The sequence below is a fragment of the Girardinichthys multiradiatus genome, chromosome 12 (assembly GCF_021462225.1).
Source record: "Girardinichthys multiradiatus isolate DD_20200921_A chromosome 12, DD_fGirMul_XY1, whole genome shotgun sequence".
Lineage (NCBI taxonomy): Eukaryota > Metazoa > Chordata > Actinopteri > Cyprinodontiformes > Goodeidae > Girardinichthys > Girardinichthys multiradiatus.
The window spans coordinates 21,015,330-21,037,456 of record NC_061805.1 but is presented as its reverse complement, the minus strand read 5'-3'; the positions used below and the strand labels follow the sequence as shown (position 1 = coordinate 21,037,456).

At 38.9% G+C, this 22,127-nt stretch overlaps 1 protein-coding gene across 2 annotated transcripts; it reads left to right on the top strand.

Annotated features, from left to right (window-relative positions):
- Positions 1-322: 322 nt before the first annotated feature.
- On the top strand, positions 323-21,124 carry si:dkey-178e17.3 (somatomedin-B and thrombospondin type-1 domain-containing protein). Of its 2 annotated transcripts, none has more exons than XM_047382026.1 (5): positions 323-1,131; positions 12,615-12,797; positions 13,549-13,639; positions 17,409-17,567; positions 19,151-21,124. In XM_047382026.1, exons 1-5 carry the CDS (start codon positions 891-893, stop codon positions 19,254-19,256), a joined length of 780 nt encoding a protein of 259 aa, XP_047237982.1. In that variant the 5' UTR covers positions 323-890; the 3' UTR covers positions 19,257-21,124. The 2 variants fall into 2 exon arrangements, with proteins under 2 accessions (XP_047237982.1, XP_047237981.1); XM_047382025.1 differs by having other exon boundaries at positions 328-1,131; positions 12,612-12,797.
- The last annotated feature ends 1,003 nt before the right edge of the window (positions 21,125-22,127 follow it).

The following is a 22,127-nucleotide window of genomic DNA, read 5'->3' as shown; positions in this document are numbered from 1 at the left end:
GGTTAATGTGTTAAACAAAAATGTGTCCTGACGTTTGTACAATATACAGGGAGAAACATATTATTTGTGGCATTTATTGTCAAGGCTTCCTTAATAAATGCATGCAGTTTTACAGTGACATGAAAAACTCCCGCTACAGCCCCTCTCCTTTCACTTAGAAGCAGTGGAGTGTAACTAATGTCATTGTTCCTTCAGCCTTTCTTTCAGTGGGGTGGCTGCAGTGATTTCCACGGAATGAGTAGACATTATTTGTTCGCTGACGCTTAGCAGGATATTGTCTCTTCATGCTCTCTTTGTCTTTTTTGTTTACACGATAATATATAAAACTTTTTGTTTCTCTGTCCGTGGTGCTGAATGTATGTCATAATTTGCATGAAAAGCCGATCTGTGAGGTTTGTGAGATTTTTACATCTAAAAATGAAAAAAAAAAACGCTTGATTTATTCTACTCGTATTGCTCTTGTTTCACGTCTGCCCGAATTGTGCAAAGATTGTCTTTTGGCTTAATTTTACTTCAGCACATAGTAAATTCGATTACAATTCCACTATTATGAAGATGAGATGAGAGATGATTGAGCCTATAAATCCGTCCTAATAAATCGCAATAGAGCGAATGAGAGGGAATGGACCTTGTTGACAGGCTGGTATCTACTTCATCTATTTTGAAATCTAAGTGAGTCAAAAGGGGCGGTCTCCGTCAGACAAACAGGAGAACCTTTGCGCATAGAGATCCAGTTTTACGCAGCACTCGACTGTATGTCGATTGACTTTGTTTAACTTTGTTTTTATGTAGCAAATATTCGAAACCCAACAAAGTAACTGAAACAGCTGTCAGAGTGGAACTTTTTGGAGTGCAAGTGCAGAGCAGGTGGTCCTGGAACAGCGTCAGTCATGGGAGCGCACGGAGCGCGCATCGGGTTCTATGTTTGCGGATATTTGGCGTTTTTCTGCACTGAGTTCGTCCCTACCGCTGAAGCCGGCTGCAGGGAAAGGGAGAACCAGAACTGCTGCCCCGGCCGGGATAACGAATGTTTTGAGTACACAAGAAGAAAAACGGTGTGCTACTGCGACAGCTACTGTCAAAAAACCAGAGACTGCTGCGAGGACTACCAACACGTGTGCCAAATGTCTGGTGAGTTGATTGCTGTTTCCTGGTCAGTTGTTCAAATGACACCAAATGACCCCTTAAAACTATAAAACATGCAAAGCTCTTCAAAGCTACCTAAGTGACTCTTTCAGTGGCGGTTCTTGCATGAATTAAGTCCTGGGCGAGCGCTCCCTTCTCCACCCCACACCAGGAACCTTTAATGTAGCGTACCGGTGACAGTACCTGTGACAGTTGGACCAATTTCCACACCCTTTATTAATATTGTTGTTATGGCTGATGACTGATATTTGCCAATTTACATATATTTTCCTACCCTTTCAACACTGTAAAAAAATGACCACACAGCTGACATTACTTCTGTGCTTTAGTTAATCACCCCACAATTCCACGCTGTATTACAATCACTGTCACATGCCCAAACAAATGCCAAATGACCAACCCCCACCTACAGGGGCCTACAAGGTGCAAACGCACAGCAAACACATGAATAATGCAAACTCCATAATTCATGAGTGATGCAAACTCCAAAACACAAAAAACCAATGCAACAGCAAAATGCTGCAAAAGAACAAAGCAATGCAATCACTCATGATAGACTGAAGCAAAAGAAAAATGCTGCAAAATGTCAAGTTAAAATAGCTGCAAACTCACTCCACAAAACGGAAGTGCACCAGACCACTAGAGGGAGTTGACCACCAAGCCTTATGGGACTAGACCCTCAGTAAAAACATTAACAAGATTGTCCAGATGAAATTTGAAGGGAAGAAAGAAAATGTACATTTTCGTTCATATCTTTTATAGACAGGTGGTCGTAATGTTTTACATTATTATAGAACAACAACATATTTACGTCGGTAATGTTAGTGGTCAACTCCCCCTAATGGTCTGGTTCACTTCTGTTTTGTGGAGTGAGTTTGCAGCTTTTTTTTTTGTTATTTGCTGTAGTTTTTGTATTTGCAGCATTGAATTTTTATTTATTTATTTATTTATTTTTGCTTCTATCTATTTTCTGTGATTACAGCGTTTTTCTGTTACATTGGTCTTTTGTGTTTGTGTGTTTTGGAGTTTGCATCCTTCATGTATTTGTTGAACGCCCAGCCATTAGCTGCGCTTTGCACCTGTCAGCCAACATATCCTTCCCATTTCCTCCTGAAACACATACACAAACTGCAACAAGATGGGAATAAACATCGGTTCTTGATTTTGGCCCAGTTTTACTTGTGGGACCGACACCAATATGTAAAAAAATGACTAACATCGACCGATATCAATATCAATGCAGATATTGGTATTGTGCATCCCTAAAGAAAAGCATGTTAAAAATTCAGAACATTTACGAAATGTTGCATAAATGTCCAAACATGAAAGCGATGAGTCTATATGTTTATTTTAATGCTCAATGTGCATTAAAATAGACATATATTTTAATGCTCAATGAGAATATGTTTTACCAATAATTGAGTTGTACAGAATACAATTGCAAACCTGTTATTTAAATTATAAATTGAGTAGGAAAGCAACAAAACATAATATTTATATTCAGATCTTTTGCTCCAGTGCAGTGTGATATTTAACTAATTCCCTGGTTGTTATTAGCCACACTGTATACAACAGAGGGAGGCACACTTTCCCCAATCAAGTAGATATGCAAGAAAGAAAAAAAAAAACTCAGCTGTGGCGCAACAAATGGAGGACCTTTTCTTTCTAATGATTCCTAGCAACCCCTATGCTGTGCCGCCCTGGGCGGTTAGTAATAATAATTACCACTGACTTCTTGTCATAGGTCTTCTTGTTCTCATAGGGACGAAGGTAGCTGGTAGTGAGGTGACAGGAAGACTGTGAGACATACTACATATAACTGTCTCTAGTGTGTCCATCATGGCTGTTTGTTCTAGGTGAAAAGCCAAAGGGAACATCTTGTGCTGAGACTTGGAGTAGTAAATTTGGTCTTTGTTGTGTGCGTTTTAAAAGGAAGTTGTCTTCAGGTTTGCAGTGTTGACCCCAAAACTTCACAATAAAGCTTGAAATTGCACAACTTCATGTGGAGAGTGGTGTGAATTATCATAAGAAAGACACAAACAGGTTAGACAAATGGTTAACTAACCCCCCCCACCCCTCCATCCCACTCATCTCGGCTGCTGCTGTATATGGCCAAATGAAGAAATGGATATCTTGGGGAGAGACTGCCAAAGATGGTTAGGATTGCAGTGGGGTTTCGTCTACAGTGGGACAGTCAGGAGACAAGGAGCTGTTACTTTGCTGTGTGTTAAAATGACCTATAAAGAGTGAATGTGAAAGTTGTCTTGAGTGCACAAAACCTGCAGGGTCACAGGAGCTCTGAAAGTGCAGCACAGAAACCCTTATTAAAACACATTTACTGTTACAGTTCTGTCTCTTTGCTGTGGTGTAAACAGACAGCCGTATTGCGACTTGAGCTAGTAACCTTCAGTGAGCTAGTAGATCCCTCATCAAGCACCTTTCAAGAGATTAAAATAAGGTTGAATCTAGGGCTGAAACATTAATTAATCATGATAAATCAATTATTGAAATAATCGTCAACTAATTTATTATTGAATAATCATTAACTGGAGTATACAGACTCTAAAAAATGCAATATTCTCAAAGAACAACCTACTCAGAGCAGTAATTAGGCAAAAATTGCACAATAATACAAACATTTTGCATTTAAGATGAAAAACCTTTGTCTGTAAATTTACTCTGTCCAGAACTTCTCAAGTGGCAGAGTTTTAGCTTGACCTGGTTCAAATTCTTTAAATATATCCTAATATGCACCATTTGCTATCTGATTATTAATCGATTTATCAGAAAAAGTTTTTGACGGATTAATGGTGGAGAGGTTTAAAGCTGTGAACATCTCAAGGAGCACCCTTTCAACCATCCTGAACATGGCTGTCCACCTTAGCCGACACGGAGAGGGACAAGGGGATCATTAATCAGAGAGATAGCCAAGAGACCCATGGCAACTCTAGAGGAGCTGGAGAGATTGGCAGATCATGTGGGGAAATGTAACAACAGCACTAATAAAACTTCTGCCCTCCACAAATCTGGCCTTTATGGTAGACTGGCAAGAAGAAACCATTGTTAAAAAAAACTTCCAAAGAAGCCTTTGTTGCTTTGCTACAAGTCAAATACTGGACCCACCAAGCATGTGGAAGTAGGTGCTCTGGGCAGATGTGACCAGAATCGAACTATTTGCCCCATATGCAAAGCACTATATATAGAAATGGGCATCCCCCTGAAAACACCATCCCCCTGAAAACACCATCCCCATGAAAATGTGTTCAGGGTGGACATGGGGGTGGCAGCATCATGCTGTTGGAAAACGTTTCTTCAGCGGGGGCACAGAGCTAGATTTATTATAGATAAATAGAGCCAAATACAGAGCTATCCTGTAAGAAAACCTGTTAGAGGCTGCAAAAGACTTGAAACTAAACATACAACCAGAGCTACAATGTAATGGTTTAAATCAAAGCATACCCATGTTTTAGAACGGCCCAGTCAACGTCCAGGCTTAAATCCAATTTACAATCTTTGGCAAGACTTTCAAATTGATGATCCCAGATGCTCTCCACCCAATCAGACTGAGCTTAAGCTATTTTGCAAAATAGAAACTTAGCCTCCAAATGTGCAAAGCTGGTAGAGACATATGTCAAAATATTTGCAACTTTTAATAAAGAGAAAGGTCGATACAAAGGCATGTTACACTTTTCCAATTTCTATTTGTAATAACCTCTGTAGGTTTAATGTGACAAAATATAAAAGATTTTATTGGGTATGAATACTTCTACAGAGCACGTATATCCTCATGTCATTTGGAATTTACTCCAATCACTACCTGATCAAATCAGGACAAATGTTGCACACAATATTTCTTTTTTAATCTGTATTTTTGAGGCCAATAAAAGAATTGCTGATTTGAAAAGTATGTCTTAATTAAGGCCTAATGAGTTTAATATATGCAGTATGAAATCACTGTAAGCAACACTTTAGATTAAGTCATGGCGGTAGAAGGGGAATACAGCATCTAACCCAGCTGAGGGGATTCCAGGCATCACTCCATCCATCCTATGTATTTGCCTAACATACAGTAAAAGTTACCCAAGTAAGCTCAATTAAGCACTTCAGGTCAGTGTTAACCCACTGCCAAACTTTAGCTGCTCTGGCTCTTCAGAGGTCAAAGCTGTCTCATGTCTCATGTCTCATGTTTCACAATGTTTTTTTTTCCTTTTATCAGAGGACCTCTGACAGCTATGTTATGGAGTGAAAAACTAGTCTGGTGCGATGCAGGTGCTGGGTGGTTTGGCTTTGCAGACAGAATGAGGGTTTCACAAGGTGCAATTTTACTATTAGACCATCCACGCTTTGCTGAGCACCCTCTGATGCTTAGAAACATGCCCCAACTTCCTGTGCAACCCTAACATTTTCACAGGGCTGCATGGATCAGTTTCATCAAAGCATCCTGATACCCTGATACTCTACACTTTATCTGATTCGGATCTGGCAGCAGGTTAGCACACAGTCTGTAATTAACAAGGGTCAGCTGTAGCTGTTCAAAGAGCTCAGAGAAAGCCTGACATCAGAAGAAAGCCTGAAACGCTGCTTAGCTTGACTACAAGATTTTCAAAGTGATAGCATATTGTCCAAGCAGGGTTTTGAAATGAAGTATTTCAAGGAAACATGCAGTGTCTAAACTATCTGAAAGACATCCTGCATAGCTGTAATATGTATTGTAAGGTAAGTACATTTTTGAAACAAGCAAGGAACAAGTCTGATAACATTAGTCCGTCTACTAATGGCAGGAACCAACAAATATTTTCTTTCTCGTATTGTACAGTATGAAAAAAACATTATGGAAGAAAGTATACAATCGAGATGTTAAAAGTTGAGACAGATCACAAAAAATAAACATTTTAAAAGAAAAATCCAAAGATGCAGCATGGCAGAATTACAAGAAGAAAAAAAAATCTAAACATCACAGCAGAAACCACAAGTGAGGTTTTGTCAAGGAACAACTGAAGCCATAACAAAGAAACAGACCATGAAAATGCAACAAGAGCACAGAGCATTAAAAAAGCAACAAATCAAGCAAATCAAACTAATTTCAGAATCAGAATTAGAATCAGAAAAAACTTTATTGCCAAGTGGTGTTTCACATGTACGAGAAATTTGCTTTGGTGGTAAGGTGCTACACATAGACAAACATACAGCTGACATAAAAAATGGAAATATGTAGTTAAAAACAAAAATAACCTGTGTAGGAATGTTATGAGAAAAATAAAGCACCATGGCAAATATTAAAAATATATAATAACAACAATATAGAATTCAATCAAATAGTATTTACATGTGCCGAGATATTCGTACTATTTGCAAGGTGAAAGTGTCAGTGGGGGACCAGGGCCTTGTTAATGAGGTTAACTGCAGATGGGAATACACTGTTTTTTTGGCGAGAAGTTTTGGTCCTGATGGACCGCAGAGAGTGTAAAACAGTCAGTGTCCAGGGTGGGAGGGGTCAGCTGTTATCTGTCCTGCTCACCTCTGAGTCCTGGAGGCATGCAGTCTTGAAAAGAAGGAAGATTGCACCCAATCACCCTTTCTGTAGAGCAAATGATGCGCTGCAGCCTGCCCTTGTCCCTGATGGTGGCAGCAGCTTACCAGATGGTGATGGAGGAGTTAAGGATGGACTCAATGATGGCGGAGTAGAGCTGCACCATCATTCTCTTTGGCAGGCTGAACTTCTCCAGCTGCCGCAGGAAGTATATTTCCCTGCTGTGCCTTCTTGGTGAGGAAGGTGCTTTTCAGCTCCCACTTGAGATCCTTAACGATGATGGTGCCCAGGAAGTGAAGAGTCTACAATGGCGAATGGAGAGTCACACAGGATGGTGGGGGTGGGTGGGGCTGTGCTCTTTCTGAACCAATGATCATCTCCACTGTTTTCAGCGTGTTGAGCTCCAGACTGTTCTGGCTGCACCAGGTCACCAGATGGTCAATCTCCCTCCTGTAGGCTGACTCATCCCCCCTAAAGATAAGTTCAATGAGGGTGGTGTCATCCGCAAACATCAGGAGCTTGATGGACTGGTGACTGGAGTTTCAGCTGTTGGTGTACAGGGAGAAGAACAGAGGGGAAAGAACACAACCTTGAAGGGAACCGGTCCTGATTATCTTGGGTTCAGAGACGTGTTTTCCCAGCTTCCTGTCTGTCAGGAAGTTCATGATCCACCTGCAGGTGGAGTCAGGAACGTTAATCTGGAAGAGCTTGTCCTGTAGCAAGTGGGAAATAGATCCACTGGAGTTGATGTTCACGAGCTCTTCTCTGGTGAAAGAGCTTCGGGAATCACAGTAGAAAAAGGCATTAACATACAAAAACAAAACAAAACGCATCTAACACTGAGGCAGCTATACGCAGCATCATCTAGGATGGACATCAAACCACAAAGTAAAACTTCAAAAAATACTGCAAAACATCACACAAAATTGCAAAGCCAACACAATGAAACTTGTTCAGCTCTTTGGGTATTCATTTTTGAATTTTTTCTTTGATTTGTTAGATTACAGGTGGAAAAAAACCCAGAAATAGTTTTTAAAATAAATTTTAAGCTCTAAAAACTTGCTTGACATTCGTTTTTCCTGCTTTTTGTTTTAGATCTATACACGTATGGCACGTTGGTTTGCTTTTTATTCTGTTTCTGCAGAAGCGGAGACTGAAAGTTCTTGAGTTGTTTTTTTTGTTTTATTTGGATGAGCTGTCGCATCCATCCTTGAAACAAACTGCCACTTGAAGGAGTTTTGTCACACATTTCATCTTCACATCAAGTTTTCAGACAAAATAATTGCTCATTTATACTGCACAGACTCTAAAGATCATACAGGTCCACAGAAATCTGGAGGATGAGGCTCCTCTGTTCTTTAGCGGTGGGGTCTGGTTGTGCTCACTCAGACAAGACTGGTTTCTAATCTTAAATTCTCTCGTATCACCTCTCTTTGTTGCAGATATCTGCTTCTTTTCCTTTCCTCTTGCTCTTGGGATGCCAAGATCTTTTTTTTCCTTTACCATCTATTTTCAGTCCTGCTTTGCCTTGTTTTCTGTCCGTTTTCCCTTCAACATGAAATGCCACAGCTGCTGAGGCATTTCTCTTTAATTTCCTGAGGTTGAAATCTGCAAATGTTCTGGTTGCAAATGTGATGACCAACATCTGAATGCTTCACGACTGAAAACATTTAAAATGTTCACAGTGGGAATAAAAAAAGAATCCTGAGAGGCAAAATAACATGGCTAGATAGAAAAACACTCACATTTTTTAACTTATACTTATTTATTAGCATTATTAAATATAACTCTCACAAATCAATTACAGCCCCTTGTTAGGGTTTGCGAGATATAGGACCCCAGAATGCAGACGAGCAGGCATCGTGATGGTAAGTGAAAAAAGGTTTAATTACAAAAACTCACACTCAGCAGGAGGCAGGAACAAAACAAATGGGCAGGCAAGACAGGTATGGCATGATCAAAAAGACAAGACTTGGTTTGAGAACAAGACATGAGCATGAGATATGTTTCCGCGACGACTAAGTGAACAGGTGTGTATAAATGGAACATAGTAAAGGTGGAAAACAAAACTGATTAACATGGTGCAGGTGAACCGAATAAACTTAATTGACAGACAGAACAAAACGTGGCTGCGGCAAAAACAGAGACTCTAATATACAAAACATGAACAAGACTAAAACATAACCAGAAAAATAATAAACAAAAGCATGATTCAAAACTTGAGCAGTGAAAAACATATAAGGAAAAAACCTGAAACCAAAAAACCCCAAATCATAACACCCCTAAAATAGTAATTATTTTGGTAATTCAATTGCGGTTCACCATATGGTTTAAATTTATTATTCTCTTCACAGCTTCAAATCAAATTTGGTTCACATTGATGTGAAATATATCATTGCATTTCATTATTAGAACTAGGTGATCTCCTCCTTTTCACTTAAAATGGTTGGTTGGTTTGTTTGGCCTTCTTCGACCATTTTACCAAACTTGGGGTCTCTGTTGTACTTTCTTTGCTCCTGAGTGTTAACAGTTGTCAGACCTTGGTCCAATGGGACTTGCTGTGCTGGAAAGGAGACTGACTGTGTGGTGGTTTTGAGGCAAAGTGGCCTTTCAGACACCAGCTGGACATCTGCATCCCATCAGAAAAAGAGAGCGGGGAGGGGGAGTGCAGATGGGACCAAATAAAGGCAACAGATGGAGCAGAACAAGGGCTAGTGCAAGACAAAACAATAAAGGGAAAGAAAGATGAAGCCAATTCGTCTTTTTGAGTCTGCTATTAGGAAATGTGGATTTTAAGCAAGAGTGAAATGAAAAGCATGAAAGCAATTTAACAAAAGCAGAAAACTATGCTATTATGCTGGAAACACATTGAATTGTTTTGTTTTCTTGTGTCAAAACTAAACAAAGGATTTTTATATCACAGCAAACTCTGAGCTGCTAAACCTATTTGCAAGTATAGTTATTCTGATGTTTTGACAACAGGAACTCCATATCAATGTCGGTTTTATTTTAAATGACAAAATCTTAAAGAGTGGACAGAAACAAATAAGCATCACCTTCTTTCATCTTAACACTATCACATCATACTGAATTATTATGCGCGGTGAAAAAAAACACTGATTAAAAGAAAATGTTCTTTCCCAGAAGTTAGTTGAATAAAATCAATAATCAGGAAATATTTTGTTGCATGCCTGTTTTTGTTTCTTTTCCTTTTGTATGCCTTTGTATGTTTAACTATAATTATTTAAAAAAATATTTAGCAATGCTTATGCAATATTCGTTTTAGATAAAATGTTGTCACTTTTTCCACTATAGAACTCATAATATAGAGGAAAGTGAAATGTAAATACTGATGACAAACACCATTTGTTTCCTGTATTGGGGTCAGAGGTCAGAGTTGGTGACAGGCTGTCCAAATGGGGACCTTCATGTTAACAATGCAAACAGGGCACAATGGTTACTGTGTGGGTCAGACTCTCAGCAGGGTTAGCATGTGGGTGGTACCAGAAGCAGAGAGGGGGCCCTCCACAGTTTAGTAATTTCCTCCTGACCTCTGGTGGCTCAGGGCCCACAGGGTGATACTTCCAGATCGAACCTTATTCCTGTTTGTGTGAGTGTTGAGCAGAGGAATAATAATAGTTCTCTCCCGTTTTACTGAGAAAAACATCACGTGTCTTGCTTGTTTGTGTTTGTACTGCTAAAAAAAAAAAAATACAACATCAAAACTACTCTATGCAAGCAGAAGGTAAGGCAATAAGGCATAAATTATCACGCTTCTGACTTAATCCCACCCTTTTCCCTTGCATTACTTCTCTGCTATTTTGCAAAGAGGATTGTAAAGCTTGTACTCTCTAGATCTAAAGACAAACTGGTAGAGACAAACACTGAAAGACATGCTGCTGTAATTGTAGCAAAAAGTGACTCTATCTAGGTTTGACTCAGAGAGGCCGAGTAAAAATACATGCCACATTTTTTAGGTTATTGGCGCTATTGCCTTGCAGTAAGAAGGTCCTGGTATAGCCCTGTGATGGACTGGTGACCTGTCCAGGGCATACCCTGCTTCCGATCCAATGACTGGTGGAGATAGGCTCCAGCCCTACGTGACCCAGCATGGATAAGCAGGTATGGACAATGGATGGATGGATGGATCATTTGCCATTCACTTGATATTCATACCCCATGTAAAATATTAAAAAGTGGTGTGAATACTTTTGCAAGGCACTGTATGTACATTGTTTTCTGGGAAAGGCAAGCGTGAGGTTGAAAGCACTAATGTTCAGGAATTCACAGATTCCACAGTGGCTTTGTAGAACGGCCATGTCACTGGAACAGCCACCCCAACCCCTCTCAAAATTCAACCAGGACTTTGGGAATGAGCCAAACCGGCGGCACCTTAAAAGCCCTTTTTCCTCTCTCTCACACACACAATTATTCAATCGCAGTATTGTACTGTTGGTTGGACGAGTATTATAAAGAAAGAGTGGAACCCATTATGTGGAAGGGGAGATTAGATTCAGCTATGGTATATTTATCCTCCTTCTCTGTCATCTCACCAAGGTTCTCAGAGTATCATACTATGTGTCCCTGTTCTCATTCCTTTGAAAATTTAATAATTTGTGGAAGTAAAGAGAATGAAAAAGGCTTTCTGATTTAAATGTGTTTGTTCAGATTTTGATGTTTTTGTTTTAGGTCTTGATTGCCTCTCATCACCTTGTTTATAAAGTTTGTGGTAACTCCCCAAAACAAGGCCCTTAAATGTCCATAGCTATTAAATTCTGGTAACTGATCAGGGCTTGATTATTGTTTTTTTTCTGGCTTTGATCAGAACAGCAATCTCAGTATTATAACTTCCTCTTAGCTTGTTCTAATTGGCCAAATCAGCCTCCTAAACAGGAAGTCTAATTACTGCTGCTAATTATGTGCCATGCTACCCTCACGGGTGTGGGTTTAAAAGGCAAAGCAAGAGGGGGCAGGATGTAAAATTAGCCCCTATGTACAATCACCACACACATATGACCTGGGCTGCAGACTTCCTGTGTCTGGGATTCAGCAGATCTGACATAAACAGCTTTTAATGGCAGTCACCCATTGCCACTAACCTACCTGGGACCGTATTTGTGTGTGGTTGTTAGCTCATGCTTAAAACCAGACAGTTTGGCATGATAGCAAAGATTAGGGGACATTTTCTAAATATCAACAAGTGTGTCATGCTCTAATTTTCAGATTCCCTGAATCAGTTCCAGAGGCAGGTCTTTTTGGGGGTATGTCTCTACCAGGTTTACACATCTAAAGACTGACTTTTTTGCTTATTCTTCTTTCACTACTATAGACCAAGTTCATTTGGATTGGACTAAAGAACATCTACAGAATCTCAGTTGGCTTTAATTCTGTATGTTTAGTGCTGTTGTTCTGCTGGAATGTCAACCTTTACTCCAGTCTCAAATCTTTTGCAGCCTCTAATGGATTTTCTTCCAGTATTGCCCTGTGTTTAGCTTTCTCTATCTTTCCATGACCTCTGACCAGCCTCCCTGATCCTGCTGAAAAAAAAACATCCCCACAGCATGATGCTGCCTCCACCATGTGTGTTTATAATAGGATTAAATTACGCACAAGAAGACTCTTTATTAATTAAGTGACTTCTGACGACATTTGGGTGCGCTGCATTTTATTTAAGGGTGTCAAAGTAAAGGTGGCATCATTCTTCTTCCGTTTAGAAATTATCTTTAACTTTATGTTTGTCTATCACCTAAAACCAAAAATATATTGAAGTTTGTGGTTGTAAAGTGACAAAATGTGAAAAAGGTATTAATGCTTTTGCGAGCCACTGTAATTTTGAAGAACATTTGTAGAAAAGCTTAAACAAAAATTGTATTTGTGGCAATAATATTTCAAGATTGCTTTCTTTGTTATCATCATGATTTCCTGCATCCCTCAGCAGCCACTGACTGTGTGGTTGGATCATGGGGTCCCTGGTCATCATGCTCGTCTCCGTGTGGAGTTGGCAGCAAGGAGAGGAGTCGTCAAGTGTCCATTCCTCCGAGAAGCGGGGGCAGTCCCTGCCCAGATCTCAGACAAAGACGAGGATGTTTTGGAAACAACGTCATATGCAACAACGCCAAAGGTACAAGACCGGCCTTTTCTTTGTGACTGCTTCTGACTTCCATTTATGCGTGTGAGAGCTCCTTTTCTGGGCTCTGTAACATATTAATTTGGTGTTTCAGTATTCTCTGGAAGAGTTCTTGTTAAGAGCCATACTGTAAACAACGCATTTCCACACATCTGTTGTGAAATCCCACCTCCAGCTGGACTATTTCAACACATCAGTTACACGCTTAACTGTTAAGAGGTTTTACCGGCTGTAAAGTACGAGGACAAACATAATTCTAAGGGAAAGAGAGCATTTCCTCAGAAAACTGATTAAAACATTAGTCTACGTCACTCTGACTCATCTAAATAATTAAACCAAAAGGCTAACCAGCTAAAGATGAGTGTTTATAAAAAAAAGAATCCCCTTGTAAAACACCAGCATACAGCTGGTAAGGACATACAAAAGTAAAAATAAATACCAAACATTTTTTAAACTCATACATAAGTTTCTAACTTTAAAGTGAAGCATTAACTTTATCTACGGTATAAATATTGTATGTTGATCTTCAGTAATCAGGAAATGGCAAAAAGACAGTTAGTGGCCTACTTTAATGAACTTTTCTAATATTTTCAGTGTTGTGAAACAATGTTTTCAGTTTATGCCACTCCAAACACACTTGTATTTATTTTAAGTGTTTTTAAACACCCTTTCCTGTAGTGCGAAAATTGCTGAGTTATCTGACCTTTGATTTTTTTTGGTTTGCGTCTCCACCACTAAACTTTAGACGTGGCAAAAATCCTGCCTGATTCTTTCAAGAGGACCTTCAAGGACCCTTGGAGGCGACCCCACATGCTGATGAAGAAGGAGAAGGACAGGTAAGGCTATTCATACCAGACCACATTTTACCAAATGCTTTCTTTTGGACAGATTGTGCAAAGGAATACAATTATAGCTAAAATGTCTCAAAATTTGAAAGACTGTGTTTTGTAAGATTCCATAAGATGTTTCCAGCTGTGTTAAATGAAGCTTAAATGGGTGCGTTTTCATTAAACCTTGTATTCGATTGAAAACAAAACAAAGTTTTTAACTGAAGCTCCTCCATGTCAAGAAATGAAAACCTGCAGAAATGCTACAGCTGTCCCTAGAGGGTTGTTAAAAAATGTTGACTGATTTTAAGTGGGAAAAAGAATCCCCTCAAATTCTTTTTGGAAATAAAAAAAAAATCACATTCTGCACTCTGAAAAATGTTTCAATCTAAACAACAGTTTGCAGCTGGTTGCTTGCCTCTAACATCATAAACAAGTAATATAGCCAGTCTGAAATAACACTGATGAGTGAATCCACTTTTAATACCAGCCTTAATGTTAAGTTTCACAACTTAAGCATGTTTTAAAGCAACACACTCTTTCATTCAGTTAAAAATCCTCCTTTGCTCATAAAATAAAAAGAAATTGTTGTGCATGAATTGAGTTTGGGCTTCACAGTGTTACAGTGGTTAACAATGCTGCCTTGCAGAGGGTCCTGGATTAGGAGTGTTTCTGAAAGGTATTTGCAGGTTATCCATGTGCTTGGGTGGGTTTCTCTCTGTATTAATTGATCTTTCTAAAGTACGCTTAGATATGACTGTGTGGATGCATGGTTGTCTGCCCTTTGTGTCTATGTGTTGCCTTGTGATGGACTGGCAACCGCTCCAGAATGTGTCTCACTTTTCACCCAATGATTACTGGAGAGAGGCACCAGCCCTCCTGCGACCCTGCAAGAATAAGTGGGTATACACAACAGATAAATGGACACACTTAGTTTGTAATCACAAACCTTCTGTTGCAGCCTGATGCAATTTTTTTTTTAAGACAAATGCAGCTCATTCAGACATGAAAAAAAAAAACGGTTTTCAAGGCTGCAAGATTTTATTCTTGGTTCATATCAGTGTTGACATTAGTTTAAAAGGTCACTCTAAAATCAGCTTTGCATGAAGATTAGACAAAACAGACCAAGGCCAAGGTTGCTTTGTGCTTTGGCTGTGTAACATGAACTCCGGCACTGAATATGATAAAGCAACTTGAATCCATATCAATTGAAACCCCTCAGCCCAGGAGGTATAGGTCATCTTTGATCAGTACTATTTGCACTGTTATTTAAACTGTAAAAAAACGCAAAAGAAGAAAATAAAATCATGACTAGTATTCTGTCTGCTCAGAACCACCAAACCTGATTAAAATGAACATGATATCCTTTTGTTTTGACTGAAATGAAAAACACCAGGGAACTTTATACTTTCAAAAATGTAAGGGAGCACATGTAATTTTACATAGACATCTGGTGTATTGGCAGTGGTGTCATGGATATTGACCCAGGAGACATAGATTTAATGTGTATGCCTTTAAAAATGTTAAAGCAAATTTTTACATAATTAAGGAAGAAGATACATTATTGTGCATGCATGACACACAGGTTGCTTTAGTGCATTTGAGAAATAATCTATTGTTGCATTATTGTTATGTAAATCACTTAGCTTGCAGAAGTACCTATACATTTTTGACTATTTGTCAGGTTATGATCACAAAATTGCAGGATATTTAGGGATTTGTGTGGTGCAACAAAACATATGGTAAAATGAAAGGGATTTAATACATGGTTTTCTCACTAGTAGCTCACTAGTAGTTCTCCACCAGCTTTGCACATCTCTTTGCCCCTTCTGCTTAGGAAAATAGTTTAAGGTCAGTCAGATTGGATGAAGGACATACATGAACATCAATGTTCAAGTCTTACAACTGATTTTGAATTGGATTTAGACCTGGACTTTTACTGGGCAATTCTAACACAGCATGATGCTGCCAGCATGGTTCACAGTGGGAATTTTGTGTTTAAGATAGAGTGTTAGTTTTGAGTCACACATGACGATTTGCATGTAGAGTCATATTCAATAAATGATAATATGCTTTCTGATGAGAATATGTCTTCCAAGAGATTTTTCCACCTGAATTGTGGATCTTTGCAGCTAAAATGGGTCTTTTGACTGCTTCTCTGATACATTCTTTCCTTGCCTGGCCTGTTTTGGTAAGTATGAAGTTGTACCATACTCTTTCCATTTCCTTTTGAAAGGATTTTGTTGCACTGGTGCCCTTCATTTAGCAGTATTCAGACAGGGAATGGGCAGAGAGAGAAGGGTGGAAGACATGCAGCAAAGGTCCCAAGGTCGATAATCGAACCCCAGATGACTGCATAGAAGACTAATAGCCTCTGTATAGAGGACATTGTTGTAGAACCCAATCCTACTTTAAACTTGTTTTTTTCCTAATGCTCTCTGATAAACGTCTGAGTTTGAATACTGATTTTAAAATACACACAAGGGGACTCTGTTACCTATTTAGGTGATTTCTGAAGGCAATAGGCTTTAATTTATGAACATCAGAGTGAAGGGGGCCCAAGACAAATGCAACACATGTATAGATTTTTATTTGTAAAATAAAAATAATATATTATTTTTCTTCCACTTCACAATCATGCGCTACTTTGTGTCTGTGTTTCACATAAAATCCCAATTAAATAAGTTCTTGTATACAATATGACGAATTATGGAAAAAGTTAAAGTAATTTGAACTTTTGCAAAGCACTGTATTTGTTCTTTGTGTCAGTTGCTGTCCCTTATTTTCCTTGGAACAAAATGAAAGCAAAGCCTCCTGTAGTGTCACTGCGAAACCTGGGGAATAAAGAAGTTGAAGGCAAATGTTTTCATTGAAGAATCCTCCCACTGAGACTGGTGTTTAGTCAAAGCTGTCTGAGTCACAGACAACATAAATAGTAGAGTGAAGTTCAAAGAGTATTCAAACAACACAGCTATTAGAGAAGAAAAAAACCCTTAATTGTTTCCTGTCTGCAGAGTGAGCTGTGTTGACATTATGATGAGCAGGTGACCATGACACCACTAGATCACCTTCAAAAGGTGTGTTGGAGGAGGAAGGCCTTTTCTATTCAATTCCATTTAAAAAAATACTTTATTAATCACAAAGGGAAATTAAATGTTGTTGTAGCTCATTATATAGGTTTCTTCAAAGAGCCGTTGTAGATGCTGATGGCTGTGGGCAGGAAGGATCTCCTGTAGCGCTCCGTCTTACAGCAGATCTGAAGAAGCCTCTGACTGAAGACACTCTGTTGTTGTAGGACAGTCTCATGAAGAGGATGCTCAGGGTTCAACATAATGTTCTTCATTTTATGAAGAATCCGTCTTTGCACAATGATCTCCAGAGGTTCTAGAGGAATCACCAGAAAAGAGCCAGCCTTCTTTATCACCTTGTTGAGCTTTTTTAAGTCCCTGGCTCTGATGCTGCTACCCCACCAGATGATGGCAGAAGAGATCACACATGATTGCTTAAAGCAGAGATGTGTGCAGCATCTTCATCTTATTATTTTTCCCACGTGTCTGTTTTGTCGGAGAAGCTTCACTGGCACCCACCCAAAGAACAAAATGTTGGATGCTTGTCTCTTTGCTGCAGAGCTGTGCAAACAGAACCCTGCTTAGTTCTCACAGAGTAACATCTACAGGTTTCCATTTAATAAAAATGTGTTTCTTTGAACTCTTCCATTTTTTTAATCGCTTCTAAAACATTTTTCCTTCCCCTCCCTTTTTGTACTGTGCTACTGCAGTTACTGTGTGTACCTGAGGGTGAAACAGGCCAGTGCTGCATGTAAAGTCAAGCTGTGGAGTGCTCAGCTGGTGCGAGAGCGGCTGGTCTGTGCAGAGTGTCAAGGTGATGCCATGACAAAATCTGATCGCTGTGCAGGAGATGGCCTGGAGGATGTTAGGTAAAAACAAACTCAAATATAACAAGATGTTTTGATCCACTGCAAAACAAACTCTTGGCTTTGTTGAGAAATGTTGCTTTAAAAATATTTTTATAACACCAAAACTAATATTGAAACACCTGATCCAGCTAAACATTTCCATGACATAAATTACTTATGACTCTTATTGAAGTTCTTTTGCTGAACTCCCTGAAAGTGATTTAATTAGGTTTTTTTTAAATACAACTAAAAAAAATGAAATTTAATGTATCCCACTCATCTTTATCAATGACACTGGTTGGTTTAAAACCAGGTAAGAGTCTTTCTGTTTGCTTAGGCACTTAGTGCGCCTTTGAATCCCCTCTCAGATTTGAGGTTTTCCAGGGCCCCCTGCCATTGTGTATGCTGCCTTTGTGGTTCATCTTCAGGAACCAAAAATGTCCTTTATATTGTTTTGCAGATGACATTTAGGTCCAACTGCTGTTTGAGTCATAAAAGAGTAATCTGCTGATGCAGTTGCTTAGCTGCCTAAATGAAATTAAGATAATATGGTGTGAATAGGCTAATCATTTTAATCTCTGTAAGTGTTTTTGTTTTTCCAAGCCCCTCACTGACATTTTGTTGTGAGAAATTGGGACGTAACATTGGGCAGCCCTCATAAATTGTAGAAACGGGTTAGGATTAAGGGGAGGATTCCGACTCTTAGAGATTATTGCTATTATAACTTCCATCTTTTTCTAATTTTTAAAAAAATCCTGAGAAGTTTATTCATGCTTTTAGAATTGCTTGCCTTGATTATAATAATGCTCTGTATGTTGGTCTAGAATTACATCCCTGCGGCGTTTATAAACTGTCCAGAACACTGCAGCATATCATTTAACTGGGACTAAAAACATGATCTGGGCACGATCTGTCATATTTATGATCTTACTCACCATTCACCCACCTTTGAGAACAATCCAGTCAACCAGCCAGTTTTTTCTGGAGGTTCTGTGAATAACTCAGATCAGAACCAAACTAAAATGTTGGGCTGATCAAGCCTTCACTATGCCTGCCTAAAACTGTTGGGTAGCTTATCTCTTCAAATCCACACCCTCTCAGATCATAAAATCATATAAATGTTTTTATATATGCAGTTGATAATTGTGTCTTTCTGCATGGAGTTTGTGTTTTCTCCCTGTGCATGCGTGGATTGTCACCTGGTACTCCGGCTTCGTCCCACAGTCCAAAGACATGCCAGTTAGGTTAATTGGTCTCTCTAAATTGCCCTTAGGTGTATGAATGAGTGTGTGTGTGTGCATGGTTGTTTGTGTGTTGCCCTGCGATGGACTGGCGACCTGTCCAGGATGTACCCCACCTCCCGCCCATAGACTGCTGGAGATAGGCACCAGCTTCCCCGCGACCCACTATGGAAGAAGCGGTATAGAAAATGACTGACTGACAGTTGATAATTGTTTGTAACACCATTTTCTTTTTTGTGAAGGAAAACATCTTCACCGTGTCATATATTGATTGTAGCCTGTCTGTGAAACAAACTGGTCCAGGTAGGTTTTTGCATTACTCAATAATTAATAACAAACCTCATGTTATTCTTTATTCTCTAGAACCTTCTGGACTGCAGCTTCAGCTCCTGGTTGTCACGGTACCTGGGTGCGAGAACGGTCTTCTGAACGCTGCCGTTGTCCTCCTTACTCTGTCCTCTTTGTTTGAGCTGATCTGATAGCAGGGACCTGACTGTGCTCAGAGAGCCTCTTCTAACCGAGGAGAGCCCTGCCAGGCAAACCAGACCCTTCTTTCCTGATTCTTGTATAGACAACTCATGGAAATCAGCTGCATCCTGCCACTTCTCATCTCATACTGTGTACTGTATACTATAAAGTTAAGCACACATAAATTAATGCATTTCTTCACTTGAAGTTTAAAAGCCACATTGCTGCACCTGAAAACCACTGCAAAGCCTATATCGTTATACCTCTGAATTTTTGCTATCTACCTCCAACACCGCAAATGTGTCAGCTAATGCATAATGTATAAATCTGAAAAAAACTTTTGTATTTTGATTCATACATTTTATACTTATGTTGGTTTCTGTGTTCTTTGAATGTGCCTTTATATCTATAATCTGTTGTTTCTAAAGGTTAAGCATTCAAATTCAAATTCAAAAAGACTTTATTCATCCCAAAGGGAAATTAAATGTTGTTGTAGCTCATATTATGCAGGTTTCTTTAAAGAGTTGTTGTAGATGCTGAAAAAAATATTAATCAGAACAAAATGAAATTAATAAAAGAGCAGGTTCTTCCCTCCATTTAAACAATTATCAAAATACCTTTGAAACATCTGTGTGCTGGAGAGGTGGTAAATACTGATAAAATCAATGCATGTTCCACAATTTAATTTCTACTAATATTTTATAAAAAGTCAGCTAAATATTGGGTATTGATCCCTCAGGTGCCATTGTGTATATGTCACTCGTCAGGCTCCCTCCCTTTCTCCTTCTTCTTGTGATCTTTATATTATGGTCTGTATATAAATGAGATCAGGATCTTCATCCCCCAAACTGATCCAAGTCATTTAAGAAAATGAATGTGCCAACAATGATTCAATGTCTGAAATGTTATTAAGATCATTGCCATGGATGTGCAGTTATATAACACATTATGTTCAATCAGGGCCTGATCTCTTGTGTCTTTGTTTTCTGACAGTGACAGGTATTTTGTTCCAAGTGGGATTTCTGCAGGTCTTCTGAAAAAGCTTCAACATGCATTTAACTCAGTGAAGAAAGCTTTAATGTTCTGACAATTCCCTACCTGAAGTAAACATAGCTTTATTGTTAATTTCTCTCTTCTATCAGCATGTTTACTCTCAATTTCCATGTGACTCATTGATAATCTGGTTAGTATAGCATATTTTGGGGAAGTTCAAGTTAATAATATGCAAAAAAAACCGTATAGAATAAATAGTTCTTGTGCTTCATAAACTCAGCTCTTTTCTTTGAACATTGTAAATTTAAAACACTAGAGCTTCGGCTGCTCTCTGTGTGCATTTTGAGGGACAGCTGAGGATAACTAGCAGTGCAGATTAGGTCACATGAAAAAAGAAGCCATATATGAGAGTCCTCTCTCAACAGAGAAAAACCCCACCTTCAAGTCTGTTTTTACTCACAACCAGATCTGCTCACAGGGGAGATTAATCAGTAGAGCATCAGCCAGTATAAATAGCACATACAGCCAAGTTACTCCCATGCGATTAATTAACTGAATTTCCTCCCAAAACTCCCCACGTCTTCTTGTTTTTCTTTCATTTTGCCTTGATGTTCTGTTCAAATTAAATTTCATGTGAAATGCAACGACAACAGTTTGACTCAGCCAGTCCATAAATTCACTTTTTTGTTACAACTGGTTTAAGAAAAAACCTGGTTAGTAAAAGGATTTTGAGGGGTTTGTAATGCTGTTACTTTTTCCCTTTCTCACATCTTGGGTTTATGTTTTTATTTATTGCAAAAGAACTAATGATTTTTGTTAGTGCAACATCATACATTGTCCAATAGTGAAATTAAACAACTGTACTCTTTAGCCTGAGTATGACTGGCACTTTGGTCATATTTTAGTGGTGTGTTTTCTTTTCGCATCGTAACATTTGTGACTTTTCTCCTATTCAGTGACAACGGTAAGTATAGCAACGTTAAGTATATCCCTTCGTTTGACTAGTTTTTACATGTAACAAGAACAGCAACATTTACAAAAACTGTAATATGAAGCAAACATTTAACAGTGAACATACATTTCCCACATTCTCTACATTTTTCCAAGGTGTGTATATGGGATGAAAACTAACAAATGACAACTAATGTGTGTAATTTTGCTTTTCAGTTACAATCAATTTGGGGCTTGCAAGAAGGTAACGTGTGGACAGATAAAATGCAAGCACTGAGACACCTGACAGCTAGAATCATGTGACAGTACATCTGCTGCTGGGTTTTGTTTTGGTCATCTTTAAACAGAACACCAAGTACCACATTTTAAAGGACAAGTTGCCTCCCTCTTTATGTGATATATTGCCTAGTTAACTTAACATAGAGCTGGATGCTTGAACCTGAATAGTGATAACTCACACCATGTTTGTCAAGGTAATGCTCCTTTTCAACACCCATTGTTGTTGTGCTTTTTAAACACAGGAACTGATTGTAGGCATTCACCAAGCAGGCTATAGACCACTTTTTAAAATATCTCTGCACACCAGGATCATATGGATACTCCACAAATGAAGTTGTCAAAAGTCTGTGCTTTTAGAAGCTTTAGTTTGTCCGACCGAAAAGTTATGATTTGCTTATGGATGAGAAGTGCTGTTGAATCAAAAATCCATGTCCTGTCCACTCTAACCTGGATATTTTTCAAAAAGATCTTATACAATGCTTGTGCCTGCCATTCACACACAAACAGGGTTTATTGAGATTTTTACTAACCTAGTTTGAGTTGTATATGTGTACACTAAATATCCAGAGATAATTTAAAATAGGCCCCATCTGCACATAACCAGTGTGGCATTCTGCAATAGAAACGAAAATGATGACTTTGGCCTTTT